At 42.7% G+C, this 15,114-nt stretch overlaps 1 protein-coding gene and 1 pseudogene across 1 annotated transcript; both read left to right on the forward strand.

Annotated features, from left to right (window-relative positions):
- The first annotated feature begins 1,332 nt into the window (after positions 1–1,332).
- Positions 1,333–3,382, forward strand: LOC131596821 (uncharacterized). Its single transcript, XM_058869559.1, has 2 exons — positions 1,333–2,469; positions 3,353–3,382. The coding sequence occupies exons 1-2, from the start codon at positions 1,333–1,335 to the stop codon at positions 3,380–3,382; spliced, it is 1,167 nt and encodes a 388-aa protein (XP_058725542.1).
- A 74-nt stretch (positions 3,383–3,456) lies between these two features.
- On the forward strand, positions 3,457–10,407 carry LOC131596822 (uncharacterized; annotated as a pseudogene).
- Positions 10,408–15,114: the final 4,707 nt, after the last annotated feature.

Consider the following 15,114-nt stretch of genomic DNA (forward strand, 5'->3'; position numbering starts at 1 on the left):
TAACCTCTGTTCAACTAAAAAACACAAAACAAATGGAAACTATGGAGCCGAACTACGGTCGTTCTGAGGTCGCGGGGCCTAAGCGAACACACTTGTAAATAATTCCTTCTTTTCCCCGTATTTCTTTTGCATGCATTCGCACTTAGGTTTAGACATAGATACACCCTTTAGATAGAAACAGACATAGGTGGATACCATCGAGTACGATGGGCGTGAGGGGTGCTAACACCTTCCCCTTGCGTAACCGACTCCCGTGCCCTGTTCTCTGGTCGAAAGACCTTGTTCTTATTCCGAGTTAGGTTTCTGATATTCCTTTCCCGCGATGGGATGAATATATTAGTGGCGACTCTGATTCCATTTTTCGCGGTAGCGACAGCTGGCGACTCTGCTGGGGATGTTGATAGACCTGTTGCTGGTCCATCCATAGTTGAGTCGATCCTAGCCTGCGTTTGTTTGTTTATTTACTGGGTGTTTATTTGTTTTTATGTCTATACCTTGTATATATGTTTACATGTTTACTTTTTTGCTTGCATATCATGTTTATTTCTGTTTGCACATCATGCATATGGATTATATTCTGTGTTCCTTGGGGTCTTCTGTTCTGTTTTGCAGGTTGGGTGGGTTGTTCTATGAGGTAAAAGGCCCAATACCCAGGCCAGAGTTAACACATAGGATACCTAGGATAGAGTGGATAGTCATGACGCCAACAGAATGTCAGGTTCTGTTGATTGCGATCATGAGACCCACGACCAGCTGAGACTCGAATGGGATACCGTTGTTGGCATGTATTTGCAACAATGATGGTGTTTCAGGAGAGTTGCTAACGCTGGAGACCTTTTGACCTACCTTGACCTAGATTCACCTGTGAGTGGGGTGGGATATTCATGACAGGTACCGTTGGTGACTGTTCTGTTATGTTGGTGACTATGGTTCTCATGGGTTTGCGGTATCTATGCCGGATTTTGGTCCTGCGACATACAATCCTGTTCAGAAGAAACATACACTTCTCCTATGTGGGGAGGAGCTTTCATTGCATCATAATCATCATAGCATGTTTAATTTCAAAAAAAAAAAAGAAAAAAAAGAAAAAAAAGAAAGAAAGAAAAAAAGAAAAGAGATTAATATTCATATGCATGCCATTTTTCAGGTATCCAAAGTCAACACTTCTCATCAAGAATGGCTAACAGTGTGACCGTCAACAAAAAGACTACGAAGCATACCTTCTCTTGAAGTTTCTACCGTGAGGATATAACACCTTTGGTCCGATTGAGCACCCGAGTTACTGGGCAAAATTTGGATGAATTCAGAAAGACTTATGGCCACATTCTGCTTATGTTAACTACTCGTATTGATGAGTGGGGTCTCTATACTCTTCTTCAGTTTTATGATTCTGAGCTGCGCTGCTTCACCTTTCAAGATTACCATTTAGCCCCTACCCTTGAAGAGTATGCACATATCCTTCAAATCAAAGTTCAACATAAGGTTCCTTTTGTGTGTACACCCGAGAAGCCCAAAATGGATCGCATTGCTGGTGCTCTTTATTTGAGCATGAAAGACGTTAAGGATAACTGCAAGCCTAATGGTGGGACCCATGGATTCTATGTGAAATTTCTGATGAGGGAAGCTGAAACCCTTGCTGATAAGGAAAAGTGGAAAGAATTCAATGCTCTCCTGGCCGTCATGATCTATGGACTAGTGATGTTCCCGAATATTCCAAATTTTGTTGATCTCACTGCCATTTGTCTCTTCATGGATCAAAATCCTGTACCCACTCTGTTGGCCGACACTTATTATGCCATCCATTCTAGGTATGGAAAAAAGGGATCAGTTGGGGGTTGTTTGCCAATACTGTACGAATGGTTTTCTTCACATTTGCCTAAAAGCGGAGCATTTGTCACTACAAGAGATTCACAGAAGTGGCCCCAAAGGATTATGGGACTTACTGCAAATGATATTGTTTGGTATCACCTCCGAACGGACATCGAGCAAGTTATAACCAGATGTGGCAGTTTCGGCAATGTTCCTCTCATAGGGACAAAAGGAGTTATCAACTATAATCCGAAGCTAGCACTGCGCCAGTTGGGTTTTGTACTGAAGGACAAGCCGTTGGATAAAGAGATATTTGAGTCCGTTTGCTTTGAAAAAGGAACCGATCCGGATGGTTTGGAGAAAGTAAGGAGTGCGTGGAACAAAATTCATACAGAAGACCGAACTACCTTGGGGGGAAAGAATGCTATTGCTAAGAAAGCTTATACTGAATGGGTTGAAGAAAGAGTTAAGGAGCGTCTGTTGCCTTTCCCGAAGGTTAGCCCTCTCTATGAACAACCACCTGAGATTTTAACTGCCACTGTACCAGCTGAGGAGTACAACCAAGTACATGTGGAGAATATCAGGTTGCGAGAAAAAGGGGAAGACGCTAAAATAAAGTACTTCTTGGTGGATCAGAAAAGGGCTGAATTAGCACATGAGGTTAAAATGCTGAAAGGAGGATCTTCCAGAGTTCAAAAAAGGGCCAGAACTGAAAAGGGGGAAAGAGCTACCACTGTTCGTATTGAGGACCATCAAAGGGTTATAGAAGAAGCGGTGAAGAAAGCAGAAGAAAAGCTCAAGCGAGAGTACAGAGAAGATTTAAGGGCTCACAAGCTCAGAGTAGAGAAAGAGGCTAGGGCCGAAGTAAAGAGTTTGAAAAAGAAGCTTGAAGAGGAAACCACTCAGAGGGTAGCAATCAAGAAGAAGCTTGAAGAGGAAATTACTCAAAGGATGGCCGTGGAGACACAACTTAAAGGTAGTCATCTCCGTTCCGCTCGACTAACAGAAGAGAATGCAAAGCTCAGAAACCAGATAGCAGAAATGGAAAGTACATCTGAAAAGAATACCCTCCCTGATTGCAAAGGATGTGAGAGCTTGGTGGCCCACTGTGATATGTTAGATGGGCAGTTGTTTCGCAAAGATGTGGTGATTCAAAGTTTTGTCAAAGGAAGAGATCGAGAAGTGACTAAGAAGATGTTTGATGAAACTAAGAAGTGGAGCGACGAGCACTTTAAACAAGGAGGACCTTTGTTTTACACCAAGATGGATTAGTGTTTGAGCTTGTATTTCATGACCACCACCAGGCTTGTTGGATGGGGTCCTTTATCTTTTCTGTTGTTTGAACTATCTTGTCAATGTATGGGTATGCCCAAACTCAAAAAGAGATTATTAATGAAATTTGAGTCTTTTTGTTTCCTCTTGATGCTTATCTTTTGTCACATTGTTAAACATTCTTGATTAATATTAAATATTTTGGATACTCTGAAAATGGCACCTCACATCATATGCACACATGCACCTCATGCACATCATGCACAAACAGGTACATCAGATGGTGTTCTTACCTGACTGATCAGGTTTTCTCTTTCAGCAATTGCACCTCCGCCTACACATCGCTACTACACAAGGGCTAATCACTCACTGCAAATGGATCAGTTAAGGGACGATCTTATCCAGATGAGAACTCAGGTTACTGCTCAGATGGCTCAGTTCATGGAAGTCATGCAAAACATGGCTGATCGCCAAGAAGAACTCAGAATCAGGATGGACACAGTTGCTCAGGTTGTTGCGGACCCCCCGCAAAGAAACCCTGCTGATATTCGTGTCAATGGTGAACCTGTGATCGGAGGACCTGGTGTAATTCCTCCTGCTGCTAATCAAGGTAATCCCCGTGGGCCTCCCCAGCCTACTCTTGAAGGACAAACCACACAACAAATCAGAAGGGCTGCTGCTATCCCCGTGTTGGAAGAGGACCGACACGAGGATTTGTTTCCTGAAAGTGAATGGGGGTTTCCACCGGATGCGGGAAGGATGTTTAGAGGTCTGGAGGAAAGGATGAGGGCAATGGAAGGCCAAGGATTGGGTATGGATATCAATGACTTGGGTTTAGTTCCTGGCGTCCGTGTGCCACCGAAATTCAAGGTACCCGACTTCGAGAAATACAAGGGGAATACTTGTCCTAAGACACATGTCCGAGCTTACTATCGCAAAATGCATGTGTACTCTGAGGATGAAGGATTGTTGATGCACTTCTTCCAAGATAGCCTGACTGGGGCATCCTTGGAATGGTATATGAGGTTGGAGAGAACTCAGATCCGAAGTTGGAGAGACCTGGTTGATGCCTTCATAAAGCAGTATCAGTATAATGTTGACATGGCACCAAATCGCACTCAGTTGCAGAATTTATCCCAGAAAGCTAATGAGTCCTTCAAAGAATATGCGCAGAAATGGCGCGAGCTGGCGGCTAGGGTCCAGCCACCCATGTTGGAAAGAGAAATGATGGACCTGTTCACCAACACTCTGGAGGGTCAATACTACTCCGCCTGCTCTGCATCCTCAAGTTTTGCCGAGTTGGTTATGATTGGTGAGCGAATTGAAAGTGGAATTAAGGCTGGTAGAATACAGAATCCGAGTGCTGCTAGTTCCTCCTCTGGGGCTGGTGGAAAGAAGCCATATAATGGGTTTGCTAAGAAAAGAGAAGGTGAAACGAGTGCTGCTTACTATGGTAGTGGCAGAAATCAGGCTCATCAACAAGTAGCCGCTGTGACTATCCCAAATGCTCCTTTCCAACATCAACAACAAGGGTATCAACCGCGTCAGTACCAACAACGACCGAAATTGCCAGAAAGAGCTTTTGATCCGATCCCAATGACATACGCACAAGTATTGCCATATCTCCTCGATTTGAACTTGGTCCAATTGAGGACTTTGGCCACTCCTGCTAAGTTGCCTGCCAATTGGGATGCCAATGCAAGATGTGAGTTCCACTCTGGGTCACCTGGACATAATATTGAAAACTGTAAAGCGTTGAAGCATAAAGTCCAGGATTTGCTCGACTCCAAAGCCATCGAGTTTACTCCTACTCAAGGACCTAATGTTGTTCAGAATCCTATGCCTCCCCATGGAACCCATGCGGCAAATGCTATTGAGGTTGTTGAAGACACTCACCTGGTTAAGGATGTGATCGAATTGGGTTCATTGTTGCCATTATTGAAGAAGGAATTGTTGAGGATGAGACTATACGCTGGTTGTGGAGAATTCTGTCCTAATTGCATGGTCACTTCATCAGTTTGTGATAAGGTGAAAGATGGGATTCAACAGTTGATGGATAGTGGGTATCTACAGTTTGAGCGTGTGCGACGTCCTGAAATGGTTGAAAACGCAATTAATGTGGCATCTATCCCGTATACTCCTGCCAAGATTCCAATTCCTACAAGAGCACCTCCTTTGGTTATCACACTTCCTGGTCCCGTCCCATATAACAGTGAAAAAGCGATCCCATGGAATTATGGAGGAGAAGTTTTCTACCAAGGGGCCAAGTATGAGGTTAAAGCGCCGGTTGAGAAAGAAGATGTTGATAATGTTGTGGGCATTGGAAGAATGACGAGGAGTGGTCGTATTTTCAATCCTCCCCAGAATACTCGCGATGACAATGCAGAAGCTCTAGCTCAAGCAAAAGGGAAAAGAGTGGTAGAAGATACGGTAGATCCGGGGCAAAGCTCTAACTCTGAAGATACTGTGGCCAAAGAGATGGAAGAGTTCCTAAAGATCATCAAGAAAAGTGAGTATAAAGTGGTTGACCAATTGAGTCAAACTCAATCAAAGATTTCGATCTTGCAGTTGCTCTTGTGTTCGGAGACACATCGAAACGCTTTGTTGAGACTTTTAAGTACTGCTTTCGTCCCTCCAGAGATCTCAGTGAATCAACTTGAAGGGGTGGTGTCAAACATCAATGCTGGTAATGGATTGGGATTCACTGATGCAGACTTGCCCTCCGAAGGTAGAAACCACAATAGAGCTTTGCATATATCAGTGGAATGTAAGGGACTATGCTATCTCGTGTTCTCGTGGATAATGGGTCTTCTCTGAATGTATTGCCGAAGTCGTCTTTGATGAGGCTAGATTATTCTGGTGTCGAGATAAGGCCGAGTGAATTGACAGTGAGAGCCTTTGATGGGTCAAAGAGATCAGTATTTGGGGAGGTTGACTTGCCAATAATGATAGGCCCTCAACTTTTCACTATCACCTTCTTTGTGATGGATATCCACCCGTCTTACAGTTGTCTCCTGGGACGTCCATGGATCCATGCTGCTGGGGCCGTGACTTCCACATTGCATCAGAAACTCAAATTCGCGACTCAAGGAAAGATAGTCACAATATGTGGGGAGGAAGAACACGTGGTAAGCCATCTTGCGTCCTTCAGGTATATTGATGTGGAAGGAGAGGTCCACGAGACGCCTTGCCAAGCCTTTGAGGCTGTCCAGACTATCAAGATCCCTTATGTTGACAATAAGAAGTTGGAGGCTCCCATGTCTTCACTAAAGGAAGCTAAAGCCGTGGTTGAATCTGGACATCCCGAAGGATGGGGCCGAGTCTTGGATCTACCAATCAAGCAGGATAAATGTGGGATTGGATATCAGTTGGGTCGGAGTTCATCTAATGAGGCCTCCAAGAAGCCCGGAACCTTCGTTCCGATCAAGTTCTCTAGTGCTGGCATCGTCAAGGATCATATTTGCGCTGCTGCTGATGATATGGATAGTGATTATGACATTGAAGAATGGATCAAGCCGTGTGTCCCGGGACAGAAGCTTCTCAACTGGTCATCTGAAGACATCATCTCAATTGCTCTTGATCAAAAGTAATACTGTTTGTTTTTGTTTATCATGCAATAATTCCTGTGTTCTGCCCAAGACACAGTGAACATATGTAGGGCCTCATTTGTTGTTTTTCAATGTTAAAATCATTAATAAAAGGACGTTTTTGCATTCAAATATTTTGTTCCCTGTCTGTCTTTTTTTTACTTTTACATTTATAATTAATAAAAAAAATATAATAAAAATGGCAACGTTTCTTATTCATCATCTTCCCTCCACTCTAAAATAAAGCATAAATCATAATTCATGCAGATCCACTTCTCCTCCAGATTCTGTTGGTAACGGTCTTGCTATGCCTCGTTATGACTTTGACAATCCTATCTACACCGCTGAAGAAGGGGATGAAGAAGATTGTGAATTGCCTGATGAGTTGGCCAGATTGTTGAAACAAGAAGAGAAAGTGATCGAGCCACATCAAGAGCCTATTGAGACGGTGAATCTTGGCACCGAAGAGGTGAGAAGGGAGGTTAAAATAGGGGCTTCTTTGAAAGAGAATGTGAAAGAAAAGTTGATTGGAATGTTGAAGGAGTATTCTGACATCTTTGCATGGTCTTACGAAGATATGCCTGGATTAGATACTGATATTGTTGTGCACAGGCTACCCCTTAAAGAAAATTCTCCGCCCGTCAAACAGAAACTCAGGAGAACACGTCCTGATATGTCCAAGAAAATCCAAGAAGAGGTTCAGAAGCAGTTTGATGCAGGTTTTCTTGCTGTAACAGTTTATCCACCATGGGTCGCCAACATTGTACCTGTACCTAAGAAAGATGGGAAGGTACGAATGTGTGTCGACTATCGAGATCTGAATAGGGCGAGCCCGAAGGATGATTTCCCGCTTCCTCACATTGATGTATTGGTAGATAATACTGCTCAGTTCTCGGTTTTCTCCTTCATGGACGGTTTTTCTGGTTACAATCAAATAAAGATGGCACCCGAGGACATGGAAAAGACAACATTCATTACACCTTGGGGCACCTTTTGTTACAAGGTCATGCCATTCGGGTTGAAGAATGCTGGGGCAACCTATCAAAGAGCTATGGTGACTTTGTTTCACGACATGATTCATAAAGAGATTGAGGTCTATGTGGATGACATGATCGCAAAGTCCCATACAGAAGAGGAGCACCTTGTTCACCTGAAGAAATTGTTTGAAAGGTTAAGAAAGTTCAGGTTAAGGTTGAATCCCAATAAATGCACTTTCGGAGTGAGATCAGGAAAGTTGCTTGGTTTCATCGTAAGTGAAAGGGGCATCGAGGTCGATCCCGCCAAGGTAAAAGCTATACAAGAGATGCCTGAGCCGAGAACTGAGAAACAGGTTCGTGGATTCTTGGGAAGGTTGAATTATATTGCAAGGTTCATCTCACACCTTACCGCCACGTGTGAACCTATCTTCAAGCTATTGAGAAAGAATCAGGCAATAAAATGGGATGACAATTGTCAAAAGGCATTTGATAAGGTTAAAAAGTATTTGCAAGAGCCTCCAATCCTCATGCCTCCAGTGGAAGGTAGACCTTTGATTATGTACCTGACGGTCCTCGAGAATTCAATGGGGTGTGTGCTGGGTCAGCATGACGAGTCCGGTCGAAAAGAGCACGCAATTTATTACCTTAGCAAAAAGTTTACCGATTGTGAATCAAGATACTCATTACTCGAGAAAACTTGCTGTGCTTTGGCATGGGCTGCTCGCCGACTGAGACAGTATATGTTGACTCACACCACTTTATTGATTTCAAAGATGGACCCAATCAAATATATATTTGAGAAACCGGCATTGACAGGGAGGGTTGCCCGTTGGCAAATGATCTTGACAGAATATGACATACAATACACTACTCAGAAGGCCATTAAAAGTAGTGTAATTGCTGATTATCTTGCGCATCAACCTGTGGACGATTACCAGTCTATGTACTTTGAGTTTCCTGATGAAGATATAATGTGCGTGGCAGAGACTTCCAAAAGTCAAGATCAAGAGGAAGGACCTGAACCAGGGGCGCGATGGACGCTCGTGTTCGATGGTGCCTCTAATGCATTGGGTAATGGTATTGGGGCTGTGCTTACTTCTCCAACAGGTTTTCATATTCCATTTACGGCCAGGATTTGTTTTGATTGTACTAATAATGTGGCTGAATATGAGGCTTGCATATATGGTATCGAGGCGGCCATTGATTTGAGGATTAAAAATCTCGCAGTATATGGAGATTCTGCTTTGGTGATTAGTCAGATCAACGGAGATTGGGAAACACGCCACCCCAACTTGATTCCCTATAGAGAACATGTGGTGAAATTGGCTCAATACTTTGATGAGATCACCTTCGATCACATCCCTCGAGAGGAAAATCATTTGGCTGATGCTTTGGCCACTTTAGCATCCATGTTCAAAGTCAAATGGGACAATGAAGCGCCGTCAATTGTGATCAAAAGGTTGGATGAACCTGCATTCTGTGGCGTCATTGATAATGTGCCTGATGAGAAACCATGGTTTTATGACATTAAGAAATTTTTGGAAACCCAAGAGTATCCCGAGGGTGCTTCCCTTACAGATAGGAAAACTTTGAAGAGACTGTCTGCCAAGTTCTTCATTGCCGGAGGTGTGTTATACAAGAGGAACTTTGATTCTGTGTTGCTCAGATGCGTGGATAGACACGAAGCGGCAAAGATCATGCAAGAGGTGCATGAAGGATCCTTTGGTACACATGCAAGTGGGCACACCATGGCTAGGAAAATATTGAGAGCAGGTTATTATTGGTCTACCTTGGAACATGATTGTTTCAACCATGTGGTGGTATGTTACAAATGTCAAGTGTATGCAGATAGGGTTCATGTACCTCCGGTTCCTCTGAATGTGTTGACATCTCCTTGGCCATTTGCTATGTGGGGCATCGATATGATTGGGGAAATTAAGCCCACCGCCTCTAATGGACATCGTTTCATCCTCGTTGCTATTGACTACTTCACCAAGTGGGTTGAAGCTGCGTCTTATGCAAATGTCTCCAAGCAAGTAGTGACTCGCTTCATCAAGCACCATATAATTTGTCGTTATGGGGTTCCTGAGAGAATTATCACTGATAATGGATCCAACCTCAATAATAAGATGATGAAGGAATTATGCGAGAATTTCAAGATTACGCATCATAACTCCTCCCCGTATCGGCCAGAGATGAATGGCGCAGTTGAAGCGGCCAATAAAAACATCAAGAAGATTGTGCAAAAGATGGTGGTCACTTATAAGGATTGGCACGAGATGTTGCCCTTCGCTTTACATGGATATCGTACTTCGGTACGTACCTCCACAGGGGCAACTCCCTTCTCGTTAGTATATGGCATGGAGGCTATTCTTCCGGTTGAGGTCGAGATTCCTTCACTAAGAGTATTGACGGATGTGAAGCTCAGTGAGGCTGATTGGATTCAGACCAGATTTGATCAACTGAACCTCATTGATGAAAAGAGACTAGCAGCCATATGCCACGGGCAAGCCTATCAAAAGAAGATGAAGAGAGCCTTCGACAAGAAGATTCGACCTCGACACTTTCAAGTTGGTGACCTTGTGCTCAAGAAGATCCTGCCTATTCACAACGATCCTAGGGGAAAGTGGACTCCGAATTACGAAGGGCCTTATGTCGTAAAGAAAGTCTTCTCAAGTGGCGCCATGATCCTCTCAACTATGGATGGCGAAGACTTCCCACTTCCCGTGAATGCCGACGCAGTTAAAAAATACTTCGCATAAACCTGATCAGAAATAAAATAAAAGAAAAGGAAAAGATCAGGCAAAAGAATGAAAAAGAAATAAAGTACGCCCGCTAAGTTGAAAACCCGAAAGGGCGACTTAGGCAAAAAAGGGGTCCTGGTGGATCGAAAACCCGAAAGGGCGGTCCAGGCAAAAGAGGGACAAAAAGCGAATGACTGCGTCGCGCATTAGATCTTCGAGTATAGCTAGTCACCACAATTGAAAGGCTCACAAGGGCAAAGGATCAATTCATTCATCCATTTCGGAAAGCAAAGCAGAAGGAACATTGAAGATCTGCAAGGCATAGCAAGATTGAAACCCAATGGAATCTTTTCTTACGTTGCCATGTTTGTAAATGCTGTTGGTTTTCTTTTTTTTTTTTTTTTTTTGGTGGCCACCTCCTCAAGGAGGCCGCTTCCTGATGTACTCGCCTATGTTAGGCACTTCTTTTCATTAATAAAAAGATTCGTCACTCAAAAAAAAAATTCCTACATCGTTTTATTTTTACTGTTTTGTTTACAAAAACGTCCAATTATTTTGGTAAGCATTGCATTTCTAACATCAAGGTCCTACAAAAAGAACATGAGCTAAAACAAATAGAATCGCTTAAAGATTTTGAGTACTTGGGATGATGGACGAGGTAGAACCATCATACCTGGGGCATATTTGCTTGATTTGTTTTGCAGGAATTTCCGATCATTCAGCATAGTCAGATGCCAGTACCCACGCTTCAAGAACCCAGAGGTCTCCTTTCCTTCAGGTACCAGAGTTTATTTCTCTGGAGCCAGGGCTCCAATGCTCCGCAGTGTTGATTAGATTCCCTCATGCTTCGACAAAGATGTGGAAGTTCAAAAGGGGAGGTGCAATCTTCAAAGTTTCCAAACATGATCACGATAATGTCTCTCAAAAGTATCATCGTGTCTCCTTCCCCACAAATCATCTGGTGCAAGTTTTTTCCCTACAGAAGCGACACATTAAGGGTCGGTCAAGAAACCATCTGGTGTGGCCTCGCGAAGTCAGGGCGCCAGGAGGAAGCCCCACAGAGTACTTAGGACGGAAGGCTCCCTCCGATATCCATCCATCATCTCTTGCATATAGTAATCATTGCATTCATATTGCAATTACAAAATGTGTAGCATTTCCATGAATTTGGAGCATTACGCCATTGAAAAAAAATCAAACATGCATAAGCCAAGTTTGTATGTGCTCCAAAGGCACAAAGTAATATATCCCCAGAAAAAGTCTCACTTTCTCTCTCCAGTATGGATTGGATACAAAGTCATTCTGCACAAAGATCATTATCTCTTTGGTGATTTCCCGTTTGCGGAGTTCAATCGTTTAGATAACTCATACTTTGTGTATGGCAATTCGGATGATCGTCACTCTTGTATAATTACATCCCGCTTTTCGGCCTGAAGGAACCTTGTAGTTCTTGTGTTTCGCCAAGTCCAATGATTATTGGCATACCCTTTTAGATCTCGAGTCACCCTTCGTCTGCGTCTCTCTTTGAAGTCTAACTGAGGTTAGCAATTGGGTAAGATTCCCCTTCGGCTAGTTTCCTCCTTTTGGAGTCGTCCTTCGGCTACGTCTCCTTGTTCAAGTCTAACTGAGGTTAGCAAACTAGGATCGGTTTCCCCTTCGGCTGGTTACATCCTTTATCGAGTCACCCTTCGGCTGTGTCTCTTTTTGAAGTCTGACTGAGGTTAGCAAACTAGGATCGATTTCCCCTTCGGCTGGTTACATCCTTTATCGAGTCACCCTTCGGCTGTGTCTCTTTTTGAAGTCTAACTGAGGTTAGCAAATAAGGATCGGTTTCCCCTTCGGCTGGTTACATCCTTTATCGAGTCACCCTTCGGCTATGTCTCTTTTTGAAGTCTAACTGAGGTTAGCAAACAAGGATCGGTTTCCCCTTCGGCTGGTTACATCCTTTATCGAGTCACCCTTCGGCTGTGTCTCTTTTTGAAGTCTAACTGAGGTTAGCAAACAAGGGTCGGATTCCCCTTCGGCTGGTTTCATCCTTTATCGAGTCACCCTTCGGCTGTGTCTCTTTTTGAATCCTAACTGAGGTTAGCAACATGTGTAGGGTCCACCTTCGGCTGGTATCCTTTGATGACATTCAACACTCTTTGATTTACCGCAGAATGCAAATTTTGATGGTACTTTCGGGTATTCAATCCACTTACACCTCTCATGTCCAGAACTTGTATCTTTTGTGCATTCAGGTCTAAGAAGATTGAATAGGGGCAGCTGTTGCACCCCAAAATTTGCCCATTTATTTATACCCAATCGGCTTTCATATCACATTCATGTGCATATCTCATATAAGTCATTCATCCATTACATTCATCCATACCACAGTTAATGTTCAAGAAAAGTGACAGAAGAGCTCTTATTAAGAAAACCCCTTGGTTCGGAAGAAAGGATTTGAAGTCTGATTATAGAGGATCATTTCCATTGACATACTCCTAAAATCAGGGTTTCATCCTCTTCAATTCAAAGCTCTGATCAAGAGATGCAATCCTCAAATTCATGGTTTTCAAACTAGGGTTTTGACCAAAGTCAACCCTGTTGACTTTTTGGTCAAAATTTAATCGGGAGTTGATTTTTTGGGTGTGAAGTATGGTTGCCATGAAGAAATATCATTCATGGGAGTTTCTTTGGTTGAAAGTTGATTGAGAATTAGATCAGAAACAGATTAATCGGGAAATTCATCTGGAATCAGAAAAATCAGGAAATGTTGACTTTTTAGTCAAAATCAGAGTCAACTGGATAATATTGACTAGTTGGTGGAAAGTTGATCAAGAAAAATCAAGAGAAACAAATAAAATCAAAGGATTGTCAAAATTGCCATTTTTGGAAGCTATGATAAATATTGAATTTCTCATACTTAGAAAATTGTGAAGGTTGTGACACTGGATGACCGGTCTATTTCATCAACAGTTTATACCTGGTTAATGAATTTTTCGGGAAAATTTCCAACATCAAAATTATTCCTCTCATGGTGAGGAATAACTTTGTAGTTGAGAGTTTTTTCATTAGAGGCTTGTATAAAAAGATATGGCTTGAAGGAAATAGAGAAAATAATAAAATGGGCACTTAGAAACAAGATTCACTACTTTAATTAATAAAGGAACAGCATACATGAATGAATGGGCAGCACAAATGGTAAAGCAACTTGACTGGAAACGTTGGTGCGTGTGCTCGAGCCCTGGTGGAGTTATTCCCACTATTTTATTTTATTTTTTGTCATTACTATCATGAGCAAGGCAGCCACTTCCAAGAGGTTTTTGACCAAGTTCCAACCCTCAAATCAATTTTTTTCCAACATCAAAGTTGTGTATCTCGTGGCCCTCTACAACATTGTAGTTGGGAGTTTTTTCATATGGGGCAAGGATCAAGAGATAAAAGGGCTCAAAGTTGGAAGATTTCACTAAGTCAAGACAAGCTTCCAGGCAGCTTCTTCGCCAGCGCATGCAAATGATCAAGCATGTGGCATGCTGACTTTGAGGTCGATTTTAGAGAAATATAAAAGCTCACAAAGTACAAACTTGCTATGGTTCTCTTCATCTCCATGTTGTCCATCAACTGAGTCAAGAATCACGCAATTTGGTTGGGATGTGAACTATTTATAGAGCGCTAAAGTTGTGACTTCACCAAGCCTTGTTCTGACCAAGACGAGGGCACAATTCTAAGTCACACCCATGCAAATCCATGCAGGCCCATGCAGTGAAGATCCAACATGTTTGTGACCATATTGTTTGTACCTCAAGGCCTTATTTCAAGAAACTTCAAACATAAAACCTTTGATGCTCCACGCCCTTTACATTTTGAGCTTGAAATCGAATTAAATCATGAGCCATAGCTTGAGATACATGGGCACAAAGTTGTCATCTTGAACATGTTTGTTTAGCAAGTGGCATCAAGGCAAAGAGATTTCTGCAGCCACTACACACGTGAAGATACATGCACACACATGTTACCACTATCAGCCATGCACGGATTCTGAGTCAGAAAGTTCTCCAAAAGCTTACTATAAACTCCATACTTGCTCATTAAGTTTGGGAGTAAGAATACTATGCTACAACACTCCCCACCATATTCCATACACACTCACCCTATATAAACTCCACACCTCATTCTCACACGCTTCACGATTCATTTTCCTCTCACATTCAACTCTCCTCTCTTCCACACTCCCATGGCTCTCAGATGTTCTCTTCATTTCCTCTCTTAACAAACTCTAACGTTTTCCACCACCACCATAACAAACTTCCTCATCACCTTCAACCACCATCATAAACCTTCATCAATCATCACCACCAACATCAAGTTGCGATAATCATCATCATCTCCTTCATTTGCACAGCACCACTTCCATCAAGATTCGTGAATCACCGTAGCTATTATTGAGAGTTCAAGATCTTCATCATACTGAGTTGATTTTCTCGCAAGGATACGCATAGCAAAGTTCTTCGCATTCATCATCATCAAAGAACAAAGAAAGCAATTTCCTCAAATCTTGATCAATATCTCTCCAAGTAAGTGACTCTCTCCATTGCACTTAGAAGCATGTATAGGCCTGGAACCCGTCATCAGGGATTGGGTTAGGACAATTAGACCGCCATGTTCTCAAATACGTGTTGCATTTTACGTGAATTTTGGATCTTGAAGCTTTGATTCCTGTTTGTATTGAAATGATGCTGGTTT

The sequence above is a fragment of the Vicia villosa genome, linkage group LG4 (assembly GCF_029867415.1).
Source record: "Vicia villosa cultivar HV-30 ecotype Madison, WI linkage group LG4, Vvil1.0, whole genome shotgun sequence".
Taxonomy (NCBI): domain Eukaryota; kingdom Viridiplantae; phylum Streptophyta; class Magnoliopsida; order Fabales; family Fabaceae; genus Vicia; species Vicia villosa.